The following is a 22998-nucleotide window of genomic DNA, read 5'->3' as shown; positions in this document are numbered from 1 at the left end:
AATGTTTAGTCTTCTAAGCCATGAACATGGCATATATGACCCCATTTATATAGGCCTTCATTTATTTCTCTCAACAAAGTTTTGTAGATTTAAGTGAACAGGGCTTGCACATATTTTGTTAAAATTATTCGTAAGTATTTTTATACTATTTAAATGTTATTTTAAAATTTGATTTTCCAATATTTTCATTGCTAGTATACAGCATATATAGAAATACATAAATAATTGTATGATCAAGCCACCCAAGATGGCTCTTCTCTTGCTCGCTGTACAACCCCTGCCCGACCAGTCCTCCTTCATCTACACGCTACTCACATCACCAAGCTTCCCTCCTAATACATACTTGCCCCCGGCCCCAGCTAGTGATTGTTCTAATCTTTAGATCAGAGCACCTCCACCGTGATAGCTTATCAAAGGGACGGTGAGGGACGTGCCCCTCTGCTTGTTTCCCTGGTAACCGATGAGCCAACCTGATGTCAATTCCCCCTATAACCGGTAACCTCCCTGAGCCCTGGGAGCAAAGACTACTACCATGTCCTGCCCGCTGTCTGCCGCACACCGTGGAGTGTTGCTCCAGGACATGTAAGCTCCTCCATCCATTAAACCATTGATGTCTATGTCGCTGACTCCAGGCTCTTTCTTCGGTGTCGAGGCTGGGCAAGTGCAGGGCTTGCAGGCCTGTAGGGTGCAACGCAACAGTAATACATAGGGCTTTGTATAGTTTGGAATTTACAAAAAATTTCTGTGCATACTATGTGTAGCATACATAGAAATCATTTGTGTATAAATATAAATAGAAATGCATTCGATTTTTGTATATTGACCTGTATTCAACTGCCTTGCTAAATTTACATATTAATTCTTTGTGTGTGTGTGTGTGTGTGTGTGTGTGTGTGTTGAGCACTTAGAGTAAATCTAATTTCTTTTTTTTTATAAACATCTTTATTGGAGCATAATTACAAGGTGTTAGTTTCTGCTGTATAACAAAGTGAATCAGCTATATGTATACATATATCCCCATTTCCCCTCTCTCTTGCATCTCCCTCCCACCCTCCCCATCCCACCACTCTAGGTGGTCACAGAGCACCGAGCTGATCTCCCCGTGTGATCCAGCTGTTTCCCACTAGCTATCCGTTTTACATTAGGTAGTGTATATATGTCCATGCCACTCTCTCACTTCGTCCCAGCTTACCCTTCCCCCTCCCCATGTCCTCAAGTCCATTCTCTACATCTGCGTCTTTATTCCTGTCCTGCCCCTAGGTTCTTCAGAACCTTTTTTTTTTTTTTTTAGATTCCATATATATGTGTTACCATATGGTATTTGTTTTTCTCTTTCTGACTTACTTCACTCTGTATGACAGACTCTAGGTCCATCCACCTCACTACAAATAACTGTTTTGTTTCTTTTTATGGCTGAGTAATATTCCATTGTATATATGTGCCACATCTTCTTTATCCATTCATCTGTTGATGGACACTTAGGTTGCTTCCATGTCCTGGCTATTGTAAATAAAGCTGCAATGAACATTGTGGTACATGACTCTTTTTGAATTATGGTTTTCTCAGGGTACCTGCCCAGTAGTGGGATTGCTGGGTCATATGGTAGTTCTATTTTTAGTTTTTTAAGGAACCTCCATATTGTTCTCCGTAGTGGCTATATCGATTTACATTCCCACCAACAGTGCAAGAGTGTTCCCTTTTCTCCACACTCTCTCCAGTATTTATTGTTTGTAGATTTTTTGATGATGGCCATTGTGACCGGTGTGAGATGATATCTCATTGTCGTTTTGATTTGCATTTCTCTAATAATTAATGATGTTGAGCATTCTTTCATGTGTTTGTTGGCAATCTGTGTATCTTCTTTGGAGAAATGTCTATTTGGTCTTCTGACCATTCTTGGATTGGGTTGTTTGTTTTTTTGATATTGAGCTGCATGAGCTGCTTGTAAATTTTGGAGATTAATCAATCCTTTGTCAGTTGCTTCATTTGCAAATATTTTCTCCCATTCTGAGGGTTGTCTTTTGGTCTTGTTTATGGTTTCCTTTGCTGTGCAAAAGCTTTTAACTCTCATTAGGTCCCATTTGTTTATTTTTGTTTTTATTTCCATTTCTCCAGGAGGTGGGTCAAAAAGGATTTTGCTGTGATTTATGTCATGGAGTGTTCTGCCCATGTTTTCCTCTAAGAGTTTCATAGTATCTGGCCTTCCATTTAGGTCTTTAATCCATTTTGAGTTTATTTTCATGTATGGTGTTAGGGAGCATTCTAATTTCATGCTTTTCCATGTAGCTGTCCATTTTTCCCAGCACCACTTATTGAAGAGGCTGTCTTTTCTCCACTGTATATGCTTGCCTCCTTTATCAAAGATAAGGTGACCATATGTGCGTGGGTTTATCTCTGGGCTGTCTATCCTGTTCCATTGATCTATATTTCTGTTTTTGTGCCAGTACCATACTGTCTTGATTACTGTAGCTTTGTAGTATAGTCTGAAGTCAGGGAGCCTGATTCCTCCAGCTCCGTTTTTCTTTCCCAAGATTGCTTTGGCTATTCAGGGTCTTTTGAGTTTCCATACAAATTGTGAGATTTTTTTGTTCTAGTTCTGTGAAAAATGCCAGTAGTAGTTTGATAAGGATTGCATTGACTCTGTAGATTGCTTTGGGTAGTAGAGGCATTTTCACAATGTTGATTCTTCCAGTCCAAGAACATGATATATCTAGAGTAATATAATTATATATGTACGTATTATATATATAATATATTAGAGTTAGATATATTTATAAATATATAATATATCATAATTATGTTATTTATATAATAAATATAAAATAAATACATTTATATTATAATTATATATATATAAATATATTATTTAATATATATATATTTTTATATATAAAAATATATATACTTTGTGGTATAAAATTGGTTAAAGCAGTCAGAAAATAACTACCCATAAGGAGTAGATTTATAATTTAACTACATTAAAATGTAAAAGTTGTGTACATTAAAACACTATTTAAAAATTGAAAGATAAAGTAATGAGTGTCAGAGAATATTTTCTAAAGTTACAAACAATAAAGGATTAAAATGTATATACATATATATTTTTTTAAATTTAAACATATAATTTTAAATCTCTGATTCAATAGGAAGGCAGGCAATGTATAGAAAATAGGTGGTGCTTCATAATAGAGAAAATAAAAATAGCCAAAAAGATATGAAAATTTACTTAAAATCATTATTATTCAAGGAAGTGCATATTAAACTATGGTGAGATACCACTCTATCCCCTCAGACTGGCAAACATTAAAAACCTTTAGAGTTATGAGTGTTGTTGAGGATATGTCACAACAAGAACTCATTCAGCACTGGAGGCAGTGCATATTAATCCGTCCCTTTGGAAAACAAGTTGTTATTAAATGGTAAAGTGGTGATATTCCTATCACCACCCCTAGGAATATATAACTTTGAGAAGCTCATGCGCACATGAACCATGACAGTATGAACAAGATTGTTCATAAAAGCAAGCATAGTAGTCCCAAATTAGAAACAACCCAAGTATTCATAAATAGTAAAATGGATAAATATGCTGCAGTAGAGTCATACAATGGAAATATTCTACAGAAATGCAAGTAAACAAACTAGAGCTCCATACAACAACATTGATGAATCTTACAAAAGGTTGAACAGAAGAAGGCATAAAAAAGTAAATCTATGATTCCATAGATTCCATTTATATGCAACTCAGAAATAAGCAAAACTAACTTGTATTGTTTAGAGATGTAAACATAGGAGATAAAATCATAAAGCAAAGCAGAGAAATGATCACTATGACAATCAAGATTGTGATTGCACATAAACTGGAGCAAGAGGTTTTGATCATGAAAGAACACTCATATTCTTTTTGGGGACCTGCAATTTTTAATTTCTTAAGCTGGGTAGTAATTACATTAGTGTTTGCTTTATAATACTTTGTTAAATTGTACATCTATGTTTTGTTTGCTTTTGCACATACATTGTGTTTAACAATAAAAATTTTTAAATTATATATTACTTATATGTTGTAAAAAGATTTACCACAAAATTCAACAGTTTAAGTAGGCAAATACTTATTATCTCACATATTCTCTGAAGGCCAGGCCTTTGTGAGTATCTTAGCCGGGTGGCCTTGGGGTCAAGCCATTGGCCAGGGCTGTAGTCATATGGCTTGACTGGGGCCGGAGGATCCACTTCCATGAAAGTTCACACACATGTCTGTTGGTTGGGGGCCTCAGCTCCTTACCATGTGGGCCACTTCACAGGGCTGCTTGAGTTTCCTTACCACATGACAGCTGACTTCCTCCAGAGTGAATGATTCAAGAGAGAAAGAGAAGAGAGCAATGCCTTTCATAACCTAGTATCAGAAGTCAAACATTGTCAATTTGCCACATTCTATTCATTAAAAGGAAGTCATTAAAGTCCAGTCCATGATGAAGATAGAGGAATTAAACTCCATCTCTTCAAGGGAATGGTATCAGAGTATTTGTGGACATATTTTAAATCACCATAAATTTTATCAGAAGTCTACTATAAACGAATTCAATGTAGAGTACCTATATTAGGAAAAGTATTTGCAACATATAGGAAAGCAAAATGACTTAATCTATTATAAATGAGGATAAGAACTCAATATACACACTGAAAACAGACATGAAAAAGTTCTAATGAGCATATAAGAGGAAAAATATAAACAATGCTAGTGAAAATGAAAATCTGAGTTTTTACAGCTTTTCTGGAAGAAATGTCACATATATTGTATATTCGTGTGGAGACTTAAACCACTTAATATACAAAGAATTTATTTCTTTAAAAGGGAATAAAGACACAGACCTACTAGAGAATGGACTTGAGGATACGGGGAGGGGGAAGGGTAAGCTGGGACAAAGTGAGAGAGTGGCATGGACATATATACACTACCAAACGTAAAATAGATAGCTAGTGGGAAGCAGCCGCATAGCACAGGGAGATCAGCTCGGTGCTTTGTGACCACCTAGAGGGGTGGGATAGGGAGGGTAGGAGGGAGGGAGATGCAAGAGGGAAGAGATATGGGGACATATGTATATGTATAACTGATTCACTTTGTTATAAAGCAGAAACTAACACACCACTGTAAAGCAATTATACTCCAATAAAGATGTTTTTTTAAAAAAAAGGGACCAATATGTATAAAATATGTATGGAGATGTTTATTTTACATTATTTGTAGAAGAAAAAAGCTGAAACAAATGGAATGACCAATAAGTACAGAAATGTTTGAATACATTATGACACATCCATGATGTGAAAACATTTTTTAAACTTTCTATTGACAAATAGTGTACATACAGAAAAGTGCAATATTGCATGCATAAAGCCCAAAGAAATATCACTATCTGGTCATACTCATGATATCAGCATTCTAATCAAGAAAGAGAACAATGTCAGAACCCCCAAAGCCCTCTCAGCTTCCTTGTAGTCTCAAACTTCTCTGAGTAACCACTATCCTGACATCTGAGAACATAGATTAATGTTGCTTTTTTTGGTACTTTGCATGCATGAAATCATATAGTATGTTATGTGGTATATTATATAGTTGACGCTTGAACAACACTGCTTTGAACTGTGGGTTCACTTATATGTGGGTATTTTTCAATAGTAAATAGTATAGTACTACACAGTCGGTGGTTGGTTGAACCTGCAGATGCAGAGGAACCAGGGATATGGAGAGTTGACTATAAGTTATACATGGGTTAACTCCCATGTTGTTCAAGGGTCAACTGTGGTTTTATTTTCCTTTGTATTCTATTTGTCAGATTCATCCATACTACATGTAGTTATAAGTAATTGATTCTCATTGCCGCATAGTACTTTATTGTGTCTCAACTCATTTATCCACAACAGTTTTAACAGGTATTTAATTTCCAGCTTGGGACTATTATGATTAGTGCTATGAATATTCTAGTACATGTCTTTTGGTAAATAAATGTGCATATTTCTGATAGATATATACCTAGGAGCAGAATTGCTGGGTCATAGGATATGCATGTGTTTGGCTTTAGTAGACTCTGCCAAGCAGTATTCCAAAGTGGTTGGACCAATTTATGTTCCACATTCATACCAAGACTTGCTTTTTCCATGTTTTAGATTTCAGCTTTTGGATGTGTGTCATGAAGTGGTTCTCATAGATTTTCTTCTAGAAGCCTAATTGTTTTTTCTTCACATTTAGGTATGCAATCCATATGGAACTGATTTTTATGTATGGTATGAGGTAAGTGTCAGGTCACACTTATTTTTTCATATGGATATTCAATTGACCCAGCACCACTTATTGAAAAGATCCATCTTTACCATACTATTTTGATGATGATAGCTTTTTAGTATAGTTTGAAATCAGGGACCATGATACCTCCAACTTTGTTTTCTTATCAAGGTTGTTTTGACTATTTGGGCCTTTTGTGTGGAAAGATACACTGTGTTCATGAATTGGAAGAATTAATATTGGTAAAAATGACCATACTACCCAAGGCAATCTGCAGATTCAGTGCAATCCCTTTCAAAATACCAACAGCATTTTTCACAGAACTGCAATAAATTGTTCTAAAATGTGTATGAAAACACAGAAGACACAGAATAATCAAAACAATCTTGACAAAGAAGAACAAAGCTGGAGGTATCATGCTCCCTGATCTTAAACTATACTACAAAGCTACAGTCATCAAAACAGTATGGTACTGGCACAAAAATAGATACATAAATCGTTAGAACAGAATAGAGAGCCCAGAATTAAACCCACACTTATATGGGCAATTCCTCTATGCCAAAGTAGGCAAGAATATACAATGGGGAAAAGATAGTGTCTTCACTAATTGGTGTTGGATAAACTGGACAGCTCCACGAAAAAGAATCAAACTGGACTACTTTCTCACACCATTAAAAAAAAAAAAAACCAAAAAAACTCAAAATGGATTAAAGCCTTAAACGTAAGACCTGAAAACATAAAACATCTAGAAAAACATAGTCAGTACACTCTTTGACATTGGTCTTAGCAATATTTTTTTGGATATGTGTCTTCAGGCAAGGGAAACAAAAGCAAAAATAAACAAATGGGACTACATCAAACCAAAAAGCTTTTGTATAGCAAAGGAAACTTTTAACAAAATGAAAAAACAGCATGCTGAATAGGAGAAGGTATTTGCAAATGATATCCAATAAGAGGTTAATACCCAAAATATACAAAGAACTCATATAACCCAAAAGAACTCATATAATCCAATACCAATTGAAAAACTTGCAGAGGACCTAAATAGACATTTTTCCAAAGACATACATATGGCCAACAGACACATGAAAAGATGTTCAGCATTACTAAATATCAGGGGAATGCAAATCAAAACCACAAGGAGATATCACCTCACACCTGTCAGAATGGCTATTACAAAAAGATAAGAAATAACAAGTGTTGGTAAGGATGTAGAGAAAAGGGAACCCTTGTGCACTGTTGGTGGTACAAATTGGTGTAGCCACTATGGAAAACAATGTGGAGGTTCCTCAAAAAGTTAAAAATAGAACTACTATATGATCCAGCAATTCCACTTGGGGTATTTTTCCAAAGAAAACAAAAACATTAATTAGAAAAAATATATGCATCCCTATGTTTATTGCAGCACTACTTACAAGAGGCAAGATATGGAAACAACCTATGTGTCCATCAATAGATAAATGGATAAAGATGTGGTATATTATACACAGTGGAATATTACTCAGCCATAAAAAAGAATGAGATCTCTTGTGATTTCGATGTGACAACATGGATTGACCTAGAGGTTATTATGCTAAGTGAAATAAGTCAGGCAGAGAAAGAAAAATGATGTATGATTTTAACTTATATGTGGAATGTAAAAAACAAAGCAAATGAACAAATGAACAAAATAGAAACAGTCTCTTAGATACAGAGAAGAAATAGTGGTTGCCATAAGGTAGGGGGTGGGGGGTTGAGTGAAATAGGTGAAGGAGATTAAGAGGTGTAAACTTCCAGCTGCAATATAAATGAGTCGTGAGGATGAAATGTACAGCATGTGGAATATAATCAGTAATATTGTAACATCTTTGTATAGTAATGTACTGTAACTAGATTTATCATAGTAACATTTTCTAATGTATAGAAATATTGAATCACTATGTTGTACACCTGGAACTAACATAGTGTTGTAGGTCAATTATACTTCAATTAAAAAAAAAAACTAGTTCTTTGAAAAGATCAATAGAGCTGATGAGCCTCTAGCCAGGCTAACTAAGAAAAAAAGAGAGAAAATACAAATTAGTAACATCCAAAATAAAGGAGGGACATTACTACAGATCCCATGGATAGTAGAAGGATAATCAAGGAATACTATGAACAACACTATGGCCACAAATTTGATAACCGAGATTAAATGGAGTAATTCCTTGAAAGACACATCTGCCAAAACTCACACAAGAAGAAAGAGATGCTGAATAGGCCTGTATCTATTAAATAAATTGAATCAACAATTAATAACCTTCCAAAACAGAAAGCAGCAGGCTCAGATAGGTTCACTGGTGGATTCAAACATTTAAGGAAGAAATTATGCCAATTTTATACAATCTCTTCCAGAAGATAGACACAGAGGGGAAACCTCCTAACTCATTATATGAGGCCAGCATTACCCTAAAACCAAAACCAGATAGTCTTTAAAAGAAAACTACAGACCAATATCTCTCATGAACACAAATGCAAAAATCCTCAACAAAACATTAGCAAATCAAAACCAAAAATGTATGAAAAGAATTATATAACATGACCATGTGAGATTTATCCCAGGTATGCAAGGTTGGTTTATCATTTGGAAATCCATTAATATAATCTATCACATCAACAGTCTAAAGAAGAAAAATTACATGATCATATCAATAGATAGAGAAAAAGTATTTGACAAAATCCAATACTCATTCTTGATAAAAACTCTTAGCAAACTAGGAATAGAGGGGAACTCTCTCAAATTGATAAAGACCATCTATACAAAATCGATAGCTAACATTATACTTAATGATGAGAAACTAAGTTTTTCCACTAAAAGCAGGAACAAGGCAGATGTCCTCTCTCACCACTCCTTTTCAACATCATACCAGAAGTTCTAGATAACTCAATAATACCAAAAAAGGGAAATAAAAGTTATACAGAGTGTAAAAGAAGAAATAAAACTATCTTTGTTCATGGGTGACATGATTGTCTATATAGAAAACTCGAATTAACAACAAAATCTCTGGAACTAATAAGTTATTACAGCAAATTTGAAAGATGTAAGGTTAATGTACAAAAGGTTAACACTTTCCTTATCCCAGCAATAAACAAGTAGAATTTTAAATTAAAAACATATTGCCATTTACATTAACACAAATACTTAGGTGTAAATCTAACAAAATACGTACAAGATCTATATGAGGAAAACTACAAAATTCTGATGAAACAAATTAAAAAAAGAACTAAATAAGTATAGAGATATTTCATGTTCATGGATGGGAAAACTCAGTTTTGTCAAGATGTTGGTTCTTCGTAACTTGATTTATAGATTCAACGCAATCCCTATTAAAATGCCAGCATGTTATTTTGTGGATGTCAACTAAGTGATTCTAAAGTATATCGGGAGTGGCAAAAGACCCAGAATAGCCAGTATTGAAGGAGAAGAACAAAGCAGAAGGACTGACACTGCCTGACTTCAAGACTTACAATAAAGCTATAGTAACCAAGTGTGGTGTTGGTGATAGAACAGTTAAATAGACCATTGGAACAGAATAAAGAGCCCAGAAAGAGACTCACATAAATATCACTATATTTCTGTGAAAATATCACTGATCTTGATGAAATACAACGGTAAAATGGAGAAAAGACACTCTCTTCAACAAATGGTGCTGGAACAACTAGACAGCCACATATTAAAAAACATAAGAATCTAGAGACAGACCTTTCAAAAAAATTAACTGAAAATGGATGATAGACCTTAATATAAAATGCAAAATTATAAAACTCCTAGGAGTTAACACAGAAAAATTCTAGATGGCTTTTGGTATGGTGATAACTTTTTAGATACAACACCAAAGGTATGGTCTGTGAAAGAAATAATTGATAAGGTGGACTCATAAAAAATTAAAAAAAGAAAAACCTTCTGCTCTGTGAAAGACACTGTCAAGAGAATAAGAAAACAGCCACAGACTGCGAGAAAATATTTGCAAAAGATTTATCCAATGAAGGACTGTAATTCACAATATACAAAGAACTCTTAAAATTAAATAATAAGAAAATGAACATCCTGATTTAAACATGGGCAAAAAACCTGAACAGATACATCATTGAGGAAGATAAACAGATGACGAAATAGCATACAAAAAATGCTCAACATTATATGTCATTAGGAAATTGCAAATTAAAACAATAGTAAGATACCACTACACACCTATCAGACTGGCCAAAATCTGTAACACTGACAACACCAAATGCTGACAAGGATGTGGAGCAAGAGGAACTCTCATTCATTGCTAGTGGGAATGCAAAGTGATACCACCACTTTGGAAGACAGTTAAGCACTTTCTTACAAAACTAAACATACTCCTACCATATGATCCAGCAATTGCACTACTTGGCATTTACCCAAAGGAATTGAAAAGTTATGAACCTGCACGTGGATGTTTATAGCATCTTTATTCATAATTGCAAAAACTTAAAAGCAACCAAGTTGTCCTTCATTAGGCGAATAAATAAATAAACTGTGAAACATCCAGGCAATGGAATATTATTCAGCACTAAAAAGAAATGAGCTTTCAAGCCATGAAAAGACATAGAAGAAACTTAAATGCCTATTACTAAGTGAAAGAAGACAATCTGAAATGGCTACACACTGTATGGTTCCAATATATGAAATTCTAGATAAGGTAAAATTATGCAGGCAGTAAAAAAGAACAGTGGTTTCCAGGGGTTCAGAAGGAGGGAGGAATAAATAAATTTGTGGAGCACAGAGGATTTCTAGGGCAGTGTAGCTGTTCTGTATGATACTATAATGGTGATACATGTCATTATGCATTTGTCAAAACCCACAGGGTGAACCTTGATGAACTTTTGGTGATAATGATGTGTCAATGTAGGTTGATTATCAAATAACCTGCCAATGTACTCTCTGGTATGAGACATTGGTAGTGGGGGAAGCTGTGTGTGTGTTGGGGCAGGGGGTAACTTTTATACTGTCTCCTCAATTTTCCTATGAATATAAAATAAATAGAGCTTCTTAAGAAAATATTTTCAAATTAAAAAATAGAAAAGGAGAGATTCCTAACTCATTTCTGAGGCTAGTATTAGCCTTAAAAGGCCTTGTAAGAAAGTTACAAATCAATATCCCTTATGAAAATAGACATAAAATTTTCTAATAAAATTATAGCAAATTAAATCCAGAAATTTATAAAAGGAATAATACGTCACAACCAAGTGGGGGTTTTCTTGTGATGCAAAGCTAGTTAAACAGACAGAGATCATTGATGCAATCCACTATATTAATCAACTAAAGGATGATTTGGCAATTGTTTTTCAGTAAAGAACCAGATAGTAAATAGTTTAGGCTTTGTGGGTGACATACAGTTTTTATAGCATATTCTTCTTCTTTTTACAATACTTTAAACATGTGAAAAAATCATTTTTTGGCTTGTGGCCTCTAAAGAAACAGTCAATGGGCAGGATTTGGCCTGTGAGTCACAGTATGCTGACCCCTGGACTAAAATAATTAAAACCACATGATTATATCAATTGATACAGGAAAAGAACTTGAAAAATTCAACATCCATTCAGCATTAAAACTCTAGTAAATTAGGAATAGAAAGCATCTACAAAAAAATTCTATAGCTAACATCATACTTAGTAGTGAAAGATTTAATGTTTTACCCCAGGATCAAGAACAAAGCAAAGATATATATTTTTACCACTCCTATTCAACACCATAGGTTGGTTGACAAGCCAGTGCGATAAAGCAAGGGGAAAAAAGCTTAGAGATTGGAAAGGATGACATGATTGTTAAAGTAGAAATCTCCAGAATCTATTTTAAAAGCTACTGGAATGAATAAGTGACTGTAGCCAAGTTGCATAATAAAAGGTCAATGCACAAAAATTAAAATGTAATTTATATAATATTAATGAAAAATAGGAAACCAAATCTGTTTTTTAAATACCATTTACAATAGCTTCTTTTTAAAAAAGGAAATACTTTGATATAAATCTAACAAACGTGCAGGAGCTGTACACTTAAAACTAAAAAAAACTAATGAAAGAAATCAAAGGATGTCTAAAAAATCTAAATAAATGGAGAGATATATCATGCTCATGGATTGAAAGACTCAATATAGTTAAAATGTCAATTCTTTAAAAAATGATCTATAGATTAACACAATTCCAATAAAAATCCCAGCATCACTCACTGTATATATTGACAAGTTAACTTTAAACTCTTTATAGAAAGTCATAGGAATTAGAGTAACCAAAATAAATTTGAAAAGAAAAAAATTTGACTTTAAGACTTACTGTAAAGTCACAGTTATTAAGACAGTGTGGTAATGGTGAGATGATAGACCCGTAGATCAATGGAACAGAACAGAGAGTCCAGGTATGAATCCACACAAATACAGGCTTTTTTACTAAGGTAAAATTTACATGAAATGAAATTCATCATGTTAACCATTTTTAAGAGTACAATTCAGTGCTATCGTTAGTACTAAGGTCCGTAGTAATTTCCTCACTTTCATTTCTGATTTTAGTAATTTGAGTTTTTCTCTTTTTTGGTGACTCTAGCTAAAGGTTTGTCAATTTTGTTGCTCTTTTAAAATAAATTTGGTTCATTTATTTTCCCTCTTGTTTTTCTATTCTCTATTTATCTCCACTCTAATATTTATTATTTCCTTCCTTGTACTAGTTTTGTGTTTAGTTTGCTCTTCTTTTTCTAGTGCTTTACGGTGCAAAGTTAGGTGACTGATTTGAGATATTTTTTAATGTAGGCATTTAAAGCTATAAATTTCCCTCTGAATTTATCTCACTGCATCCCATTAAGTTTTGGTATAGCATGTTTATGTTTTTGTTTCCATTTGTCTTAAGGTATTTTCTAACTTCTCTTGCGATCTTTTCTTTGGCCCATTCATTGTTTAAGAGTGTGTTGTTAGTGTGCACATATTTGTGAATTTTCCAGTTTTCCTTCTGTTAGTGTCAGGGCAATTTCATAAGAATTTCTTGACTTACTTGGGCAAGGGAAGAAATTCATGAGTAGACCAGAAGAAGCAGAAATTTTGTGGAATGGATTCTGGCTCTCTTCACAGGGCTACTTTTTTCAACATTTAATAAAATAAGGTTATATTTTACTGAAATGACTCTCTCCAGCATTGACAGTGACAACTACAGGGAAACTTAATTTTTGATCCTGAGATGGGGGGGGGGGGAGGAGAAAAGGTCGACTAGAGACCTGCCTTCTCCCATAAGAATGAGAGATGATAATACAGATGCTCAGTCCTTCTACTCCAGCAATAAGATGTAAACCTTGCATTTGGTATGGTCTGGAAATAGAGCACTTTGTTTAGTCAGATATTACTGTTGTCAGAAAGTTACATACTTTCGTTTAAAATGCCAACTTTTCTACGTTTCACACTAGTAAAGGCACATTTAAGTTGATTTTATTTATAACGGTCATGAGATAATGATAGCTGTAGTACCATAGTTCATTTCACCGCATCTCCAATTCCTAGAAATTCGACTTCATAGAAATGCCCAATGAACAACTGACTGGTAGCAGTTTAATGGTTCTCCTGTGAGACCTCTTAGAACTGATTTCAGATTGGAAGTATTACTACAGTGAGAAGTGAATTACTATAATACCTTTTCTGTTGGCTAACATTTTACAAATTTTTCTCCGAAGGGTTTCACAGATGTGATTTCAGGATGGAGTTGGAAAAGTGAGAGTCCACTACTGCAGAAGAAACAAAAGGACAGATTCCTCTTCAGGTATATAATACCATAAATAAATGATCATATTCGCCACTTTTTGAAATTACGATGGCTATCCTCAAGGGGAAATTGGAAGAGGTGGATTTCGAATTGCCAAAATATCTTGGCCTGTTTTTAGTTTCCTGAACAAGGTGCTGAGCTAGAGGAGCTCTGAAGTCCATTGCATCTCAAGGTTTTTAGTCTCCCTGACCAGAGAGCACAAGGGAAGCTGGCAGCCATTTCGGGGCTGATGGAGGTGTGCTGGGTTTACAGATGCCAAGCTGGCAAGCCCCAAGCTGGCTCCATGGGGTGAGCCTCTGCTCTCAGGACATGCTGGAAGCCACCCCGAATTAGGACATAACCTGCACTGAGGTTAATTACTGAGGATATGGGTACCCTGTGGATATTTTCAGAAATGCCGAAGTTCACACACTGTGGTTGTTTGACTATAATGGCTAATAAACTTTAACAATGTTTTTGCAAGGAACTTTATGACAAACACCATACTAGGCTGATTGTATGGCATTGTTAATGGTGTCTTCATGAAATTTATTACATATATTTATTTACTCATGAACTATTAATAATTTATGGGACATCATATTTGCTTTCTAATCCTAGTGATATTCTTTCCTACCAGAACAAAAAATTAATTCTGTGTCAAAGAAGCCTTGGTTTGATTAGATTCTTATGGAAATACTCAATACTGATAATCCTCTAACAGATGTATTCTCACCAATTTTTCTTCTATTATGAAAAATTGTGTCACATTTTATATTTATATACAAAGTGTGTGTGTGTATAGAGACAGAGGCGTTGGCTTTCAACTTTCAGAAGTGACCTAAATTTGTTTTTATTCTCATTTTGTATTATACAACTCTAAGCCATTATTAATATTTTACTTCATTTTAAAGTAAAAATAAAATGATGGTGTTGGTTTTGAGGCTTCAAGTTGTCTCAGGGATTGAGGCAGGAGGTAGATGGGTCCCAGGCTGAACAGTTTCTCCCCTGTGGACAGGAACTCCATAATAGCAGGAACCCCATAAAAGCAGGGTGATGGAGGAGGTTGGGCCCTGCTCAGATAAGAGATAAAAGACCACATGTTCCTCATTCTTGAAGTCAAGGAGACCTTCTTGACTATACATGCACAGAAAGGCTCCATGGAGGTCAAAAAGGGAGGGGGGGCCACCCCATAGTAAGTGATGTCAACTACCTATAGGCCTCTTCACCAGAATCCAACTTGGCTAAGAGCTGCGCACGCACACATGGGAGGACCCTGAGATAAACCAAATACAGACTCAGAACCAGGCAAAGCAAGATGATTGGTCTAAGGAAACCCAGAAGAAATGCCCCATAAAAGTGATACAAACTACCACGAGGGAGCGACTCTCTCTCTGAGCCCACCTGTGTGTCTATTCGCATGTACTGTACTCTTTTCCTCCTAACAAACACTTTACTTGTTTCACTACTTTCCGTCTCTATGTGGAAATTCATTTCCACACAGCTGACGGGCCAGGGACTTGTCACTGGCCACTGGTCCCTGGCAGTGTGGTGGCTAGGATTCAGCGCTCTCACTGCCATTGCCCAACCTCAATCTCTGCCTGGAAACCGAACTCCTGCTTCAAGCCGGTACAGGCCAAGGCCACCTGCGATCAGGATGATGCTGTTTTACCAAACAAACATTCTTTTCATGTTAACAGGTTTAAAAATTGCTCAATATCAAAGTATTTCTTCAAGTCATCCTTTAAGAAATTAGATTTCCCCACAAATGCAGAGCTTTGAATTCCAGCACATAATTTATTAAATTCTTTTTTCATACTTGAAATAATCACAAGAGTTGGTGGATGCCACATTTCTGAAGCCCTGACATTGAGGAACTAAGCTGAAAGGATATTTCCCAGGCTTAGGGTTTCAGGAAATTGCAGGTGGAGTAATGTCAACAATTCACAGGACTCTGATATAGATCACTAGTTTTCATTCTCCCAAATAGAAAAACTCACCATGTGACCCTTCATTGGCTGCTCTAGTAAAGCAATTTGAATTTTGCTGACCTAAAGTAAGTGAACAGTTTATACAAGCTTTAAGTATTGGTCATTTGAAAGAATTCTCTTGTTTCTGAGTATCGTGCCTTTTATGTTTCTAATGATACTTGCTTGGAATTCCTAAAAAATATAATTATTTTTACTTTGGAAAGTGCTGAAGTACAGAGTACAGTATAGGATAGGTATGTGGTATGAGGTTTGTTATTTAATTTCCTTAATTTAGGGTTGTTAATAATTTTCCTGAATCAAACCATTTCATTTGTATACTGCCTTTGTCATGATTTTGGAAATGTACTCTATGTCTTATTGTCATTATTATGCATGAAATTCTTTAGGAATTTACATTCTTTCTTCGGTTGGGCTGTGCAAATGGGAAGCCACTTTTCTTCCTGCCATATACAAATTTATCCAGCCCACCATAGATATGTAAAACTGCATGAGATTTTTTCAAAGAGAAAAGTTAATACACATCTTTCTTTTTTTATTTCCACAGTTACCTGAACCATAACCATTTTATTTTGAGGGATGATTAGTGTACTGAAGGAGAGTGATGATGACAACTGCTTTTCTTGCTGAACTTGAGAAGATAAAAAAAATAAAGAGGTGAAGAACAGGTTAGTGAGGTAAGATTATATTTTTATTTGTTATTTCCATGCTACTGAACCTCAGTATTAAAAATACTTCAGGTTAAACATTATCTTCCTTATGATAGCAATTATACTGCCCTTGTGAATGTTTTACTATACCTTTAGAGCTATGAATCTGAGATTGTAAGTCTCCATGTCATGATAGGAGTTACTCATCTGTACTTTTGTCCAACTCTCCCATTTTTCTGCCATGTTGCCTATTTTTCATTAATTTGCAAGAGTTGTTTATATATTCTTTCAATGAGCTGTTTGATACTTACAGTGTAAACTGCTGATCACTTTTTTTGTGGTGGTTTATGATAAACAAAGTATTCCATTTTAAGTTCCTAAACATCAATATTCTCTTTAAAGCTTAGGGCTATTTATTCATTTTTTTGGTGACACATTACAATTTTATTTCATTTTCTTACTTTTAAAGTTGAGGTAAAATTCATACAACATTACATAAAATTCACACAAAACAAACCATTTTAAAGCAAACAATTCAGGAGCATTTAGTATTTTCACAATGTTGTGCAAACACTGTCTCTATCAAAACATTCATCACATATTCATCGCCCCGAAAGAAAACCCCATACTCACTGAGGAGTTACTCCCCAGCCCCCTTATTGTTAGGGCTGAATAATATTCCATTGTATGTATACACCACAATTTGTTTATCCATTCATGTGTTGATGGACATTTGGGTTAACTTTTTGATTATTGTGAATAGTGCTGCTATGAACATTCAATAAGTTTTTGTGTAGACAGATGTTTTAAATAATCTTGGGTATACACATAAGAGTGGAATTGCAGGGTCATGTGGTAACTTCATGCTTTCCAAGTTGGCTGCACTATTCTACATTTCCACTACCAATGAATGAGGATTCCAATTTCTCCAAATTTTTGCCAACACTCGATACTGTCTGCCTTTTTAATATATCCATCCATATACGTGTAAAGTGCTATCACATTGGTTTTTTTTTTTAACATCTTTTTTGGAGTATAATTGCTTCACAATGGTGTGTTAGTTTCTGCTTTATGACAAGGTGAATCAGCTATACATAAACATATATCCCCATATCTCCTCCCTCTTGCGTCTGCCTCCCACACTCCCTCTCCCACCCCTCTAGGTGGTCACAAAGCACTGAGCTGATCTCCCTGTGCTGTGCGGCTGCTTCCCACTAGCTATCTATTTTACATTTGGTAGTGTATATAAGTCCATGCCACTCTCTGACTTCGTCCCAGCTTACCCTTCCCCCTCCCCTTGTCCTGAAGTCCATTCTCTATGTCTGCGTCTTTATTCCTGTCCTGCCTCTAGGTTCTTCAGAACCTTTTTTTTTTTTTTTTTTAGATTCCATATATATGTGTTAGCATACAGTATTTGTTTTTCTCTTTCTGACTTACTTCACTCTGTATGACAGACTCTAGGTCCATCCACCTCACTACAAATAACTCAGTTTTGTTTCTTTTTATGGCTGAGTAATATTCCATTGTATATATGTGCCACATCTTTATCCATTCATCTGTCGATGGACACTTAGGTTGCTTCCATGTCCTGGCTATTGTAAATGGAGCTGCAATGAACATTGTGATACATGACTCTTTTTGAATTATAGTTTTCTCAGGGTATATGCCCAGTAGTGGGATTGCTGAGTCATATAGTAGTTCTATTTTTAGGCTTTTAAGGAACCTCCATATTGTTTTCCATAGTGGCTGTATCAATTTACATTCCCACCAATAGTGCAAGAGGGTTCCCTTGTCTCCACACCCTCTCCAGCATTTATTGTTTGTAGATATTTTGATGATGGCCATTCTGACCGGTGTGAGGTGATACCACATTGTAGTTTTGATTTGCATTTCTCTAATGATTAGTGATGTTGAGCATCATTTCATGTGTTTGTTGGCAATCTGTATGTCTTCTTTGGAGAAATGTCTATTTAGGTCTTCCACCCATTTTTGGATTGGGTTGTTTGTTTTTTTGTTATTGAGCTGCATGAGCTGCTTGTGTATTTTGGAGATTAATCCTTTGTCAGTTGCTTCATTTGCAAATATTTTCTGCCATTCTGAGGGTTGTCTTTTCGTCTTCATTATGGTCTCCTTTGCTGTGCAAAAGTTTTTAAGTTTCATTAGGTCCCATTTGTTTACTTTGGTTTTTATTTCCATTTCTCTAGGAGGTGGGTCAAAAAGGATCTTGCTGTGATTTATGTCATAGAGTGTTCTGCCTATGTTTTCCTCTAAGACTTTGATAGTGTCTGGCCTTACACTTAGGTCTTTAATCCATTTTGAGTTTTTTTTGTGTGTATGGTGTTAGGGAGTGTTCTAATTTCATTCTTTTCCATGTAGCTGTCCATTTTTCCCAGCACCACTTATTGAAGAGGCTGTCTTTTCTCCATTGTATATTCTTGCCTCCTTTATCAAAAATAAGGTGACCATAGGTGTGTGCATTTATCTCTGGGCTTTTCATCCTGTTCCATTGATCTATATTTCTGTTTTTGTTCCAGTACCATACTGTCTTGATTACTGTAGCTTTGTAGTATAGTCTGAAGTCCAGGAGCCTGATTCCTCCAGCTCCGTTTTTCTTTCTCAGGATTGCTTTGGCTATTTGGGGTCTTTTGTGTTTTTATACAAATTGTGAAATTTTTTGTTCTACTTCTGTGCAAAATGCCATTGGTAGTTTGATAGGGATTGCTTTGCATCTGTAGATTGCTTTGGTTATTATAGTCATTTTCACAATGTTGATTCTTCCATTTCAAGAACATGGTATATCTCTCCATCTGTTTGTATCATCTTTAATCAGTGTCTTATAGTTTTCTGCATACAGGTCTTTTGTCTCCTTAGGTAGGTTTATTACTAGGTATTTTATTCTTTTTGTTGCAGTGGTAAATGGGAGTGTTTCCTTAATTTGTCTTTCAGATTTTTCATCATTAGTGTATAGGAATGCAAGAGATTTCTGTGCATTAATTTTGTATCCTTCTACTTTACCAAATTCATTGATTAGCTCTAGTAGTTTTCTGGTAGCATCTTTAGGATTCTCTGTGTATAGTATCATGTCATCTGCAAACAGTGACAGCTTTACTTCTTTTCCGATTTGGATTCTTTTTATTTCTTTTTTGTATCTGATTGCTGTGGCTAAATCTTCCAAAACTATGTTGAATAATAGTGGTGAGAATGGACAACCTTGTCTTTCTCCTGATCTTAAGAGGAAATGGTTTCAGTTTTTCACCACTGAGAAAGATGTTGGCTGTGGGTTTGTCATATATGGCCTTTATTATGTTGAGGTCAGTTCCCTGTATGCCTACTTTCTGGAGGGTTTTTATCATAAATGGGTGTTGAATTTTGTCGAAAGCTTTTTCTGCATCTATTGAGGTGATCATATGGTTTTTCTCCTTCAATTTGTTAATATGGTTTATCACATTGATTGATTTGCATATATTGAAGAATCCTTGCATTCCTGGGATAAACCCCACTTGATCATGCTGTATGATCCTTTTAATGTGCTGTTGGATTCTGTTTGCTAGTATTTTTTTTTAATAAATTTATTTATTTTTGGATGTGTTGGGTCCTTGTTGCTGTGCTCAGGCTTTTCTCTAGTTGTGGCGAGGGGGTCTACTTTTTGCTACAGTGCGTGGGCTTCTCAGTGTGGTGGCTTCTCTTGTTGTGGAGCACAGGCTCTAGATGTGCAGGCTTCAGTAGTTGTGGCTCGCGGGCTCTAGAGTGCAGGCTCACTAGTTGTGGCACATGGGCTTAGTTGCTGTCCATCATGTGGGATCTTCCCAGACCAGGGCTCGAACCCACGTCTCCTGCACTGGCAGGCAGATTCTCAACCACTGTGCCACCATGGAAGCCCTGTTTGCTAGTATTTTGTTGAGGATTTTTGCATCTATGTTCATCAGTGTCACATTGGTTTTTAAATTTTTTATTTCCTTGGGACTTCCCTGGTGGCAGAGTGGTTAAGAATCTGCCTGCCAATGCAGGGGACACGGGTTCGAGCCTTGGTCTGGGAAGATCCCACATGCCACAGAGCAACTAAGCCTGTGCATCACAACTACTAAACCTGCACTCTGGAGCCTGTGAGCCACAACTACTGAGCCTGCGTGCCACAACTACTGAAGCCTGCGTGCCTAGAGCCTGTGCTCTGCAACGAGAAGCCACCACAATGAGAAGCCCGTGCACCTCAACGAAGTGTAGCCCCCGCTCGCCACAACTAGAGAAAGCCTGCACACAGCAACGAAGACCCAATGCAGCCAAAAATAAATAATATGTGAATAAAATTTGTATTTCCATAATGTCTGCTGTTGTTGAGAATCTTTTCATGTGCTTATTGGCCATTTGTATACCTTCTTTGGAGAAATGTCTACTCAGATCCTTAGCCCATTTTAAATTGGATTATTTATTTGTTATTGATTTTTAAGAGAGTTCTTTATATATTCCAGATACACATCCCTAAGATACAGGATTTGAAAAATATTCCTATTGTGTGCATTTTCTTTTATCTTTCTTGATAGTGTCTTTTGAAACCCAAAGCTTTTACTTTTGTTTGATGAAGTACAATTTATCAATTTTTTTCTTTGATTGCTTGTGCTTTAGTTGTCATATTTATGAAAACATTGCCCAATCTGAAGATTTACATCTGTTTTCTCAAAGCTTTATAGTTTTACTTCTTACATTTATGCCTATGATCTATTAATTTGTGTGTATGTTGTGAGATAAGGGTCCAACTTCATTCTTTTGCATGTGGCTATTCAATTGTTCTTAGCACTATTTACCCATTGAATTTTCTTGGCACCCTTGTTGAAAACCAATTGACCATAAATGTATGAATTTTTTCTGGACACTTAATCCTATTTCATTTATCTCTATGTCTATTCTTATGTCAGTACCACAGAATCTTCATTACTGTAGCTTTATGGTATATTTTGAAATGTGGTAATGTGGAGTCCTCCAACTTTTTGGGTCCTTGAGACTGGCCCTTCCTCACTGAATGGTCTCAGCACTCTTGTCAATAATCATTTGATCCCATATGTGAGGGTTTATTTCTGGGTTGTCTATTCTGTTCCATATATATATCCATCTATCTATCTATCTATCTATCTGTCTATCTATCTGTCTATCTATCTATCTATATATCTTTATGCCAGTACCACACTGTTTTGTTTTGTTTTTTTTAATTAATTAATTTATTTATGGCTGTGTTGGGTCTTCGTTACTGTGCCAAGGGCTTTCTTCTAGTTGTGGCAAGCGAGGACCACTCTTCATCGTGGTGCGTGGGCCTCTCACTATCATGGCCTCTCTTGTTGTGGAGCACAGGCTCCAGACGCTCAGGCTCAGTAATCGTGGCTCACGGGGCCAGTTGCTCTGCGGCACGTGGGATCTTCCCAGTCCAGGGCTTGAACCCGTGTCCCCTGCATTGGCAGGCAGATTCTCAACCACTGTGCCACCAGGGAAGCCCCACACTGTTTTGATTATTGTAACTTTTTAGTATATTTTGAAATCAGGGATGGTGATTTCTCTAGTTTTGGTCTTCTTTTTTCAAGATTTTTTTGGCTATTTGGGGTCCCTTGAGATTTCATATGAATTTTATTTCTGCAAAAACCTCTGTTGGGTTTTTGACAGGGATTGCATAAAATCTATAGATCTCTTTGGCAAGCATTTACCTATTAACAACATTAAATTTTTCAATTCATGAACATAGCATGTCTTTCCATTTATTTGTGTCTTCTTTAATTTCCTTCATCAATATTTTATAGTTTTCAGTGTACTAGTCCTTCACCTCCTTAATTAGGTGTATTTCTAAATATTTTACTATTTGTGGTGCTATTTATTGTAAGTGGAATTGTTTCTCAATTATCTTTCAAATTGTTCATTGTTAGTGTAGAGAAATCTGATTTTTGTGTTGATTTTTTATCCTGCAACTTCACTGAACTTATTTAATGGTTTCCTTTGCTGTGCAAAACTTTTAAGTTTAATTAGGTCCCATTTATTTCTTTTAGCTTTTATTTCCATTCCTCTAGGAGAGGGATCTAAAAAATTATTGCTGTGCTTTATGTCAAAGAGTGTTCTGCCTATGTTTTCCTCTAGGACTTTTATAGTATCCAGTCTTATGTTTAGGTTTTTAATCTGTTTTGAGCTTATTTTTGTATATGGTGTAAGAGAATGTTCTAATTTCATTCTTTTACATGTAGCTGTCCAGTTTTCCCAGCACCTCTTGTTGAACAGACTGTCTTTTCTCCACTGTATATTCTTGCCTCCCATGTCATAGATTAATTGATCATAAATGCATGGGTTTATTTCC

The 22998-nt window shown here is 35.6% G+C and overlaps 1 protein-coding gene across 1 annotated transcript in view; it reads left to right on the top strand.

Annotated features, from left to right (window-relative positions):
* FBXW12 (F-box and WD repeat domain containing 12) overlaps positions 1–22998 on the top strand; it is a 76237-nt gene that overhangs the window by 22551 nt on the left and 30688 nt on the right. Inside the window, 3 exon segments of the mRNA XM_057548770.1 lie at positions 6242–6283; positions 13968–14053; positions 16571–16700. Of these exon segments, the coding sequence (XP_057404753.1) occupies positions 6242–6283; positions 13968–14053; positions 16571–16610 (168 nt within the window). The 3' untranslated portion in view covers positions 16611–16700.

Source organism: Balaenoptera acutorostrata, chromosome 6 (assembly GCF_949987535.1).
Source record: "Balaenoptera acutorostrata chromosome 6, mBalAcu1.1, whole genome shotgun sequence".
In the NCBI taxonomy this organism is placed as follows: domain Eukaryota; kingdom Metazoa; phylum Chordata; class Mammalia; order Artiodactyla; family Balaenopteridae; genus Balaenoptera; species Balaenoptera acutorostrata.
Note: the sequence above shows the minus strand (reverse complement) of the source record. Positions and strands in the feature narration are given on the sequence as shown.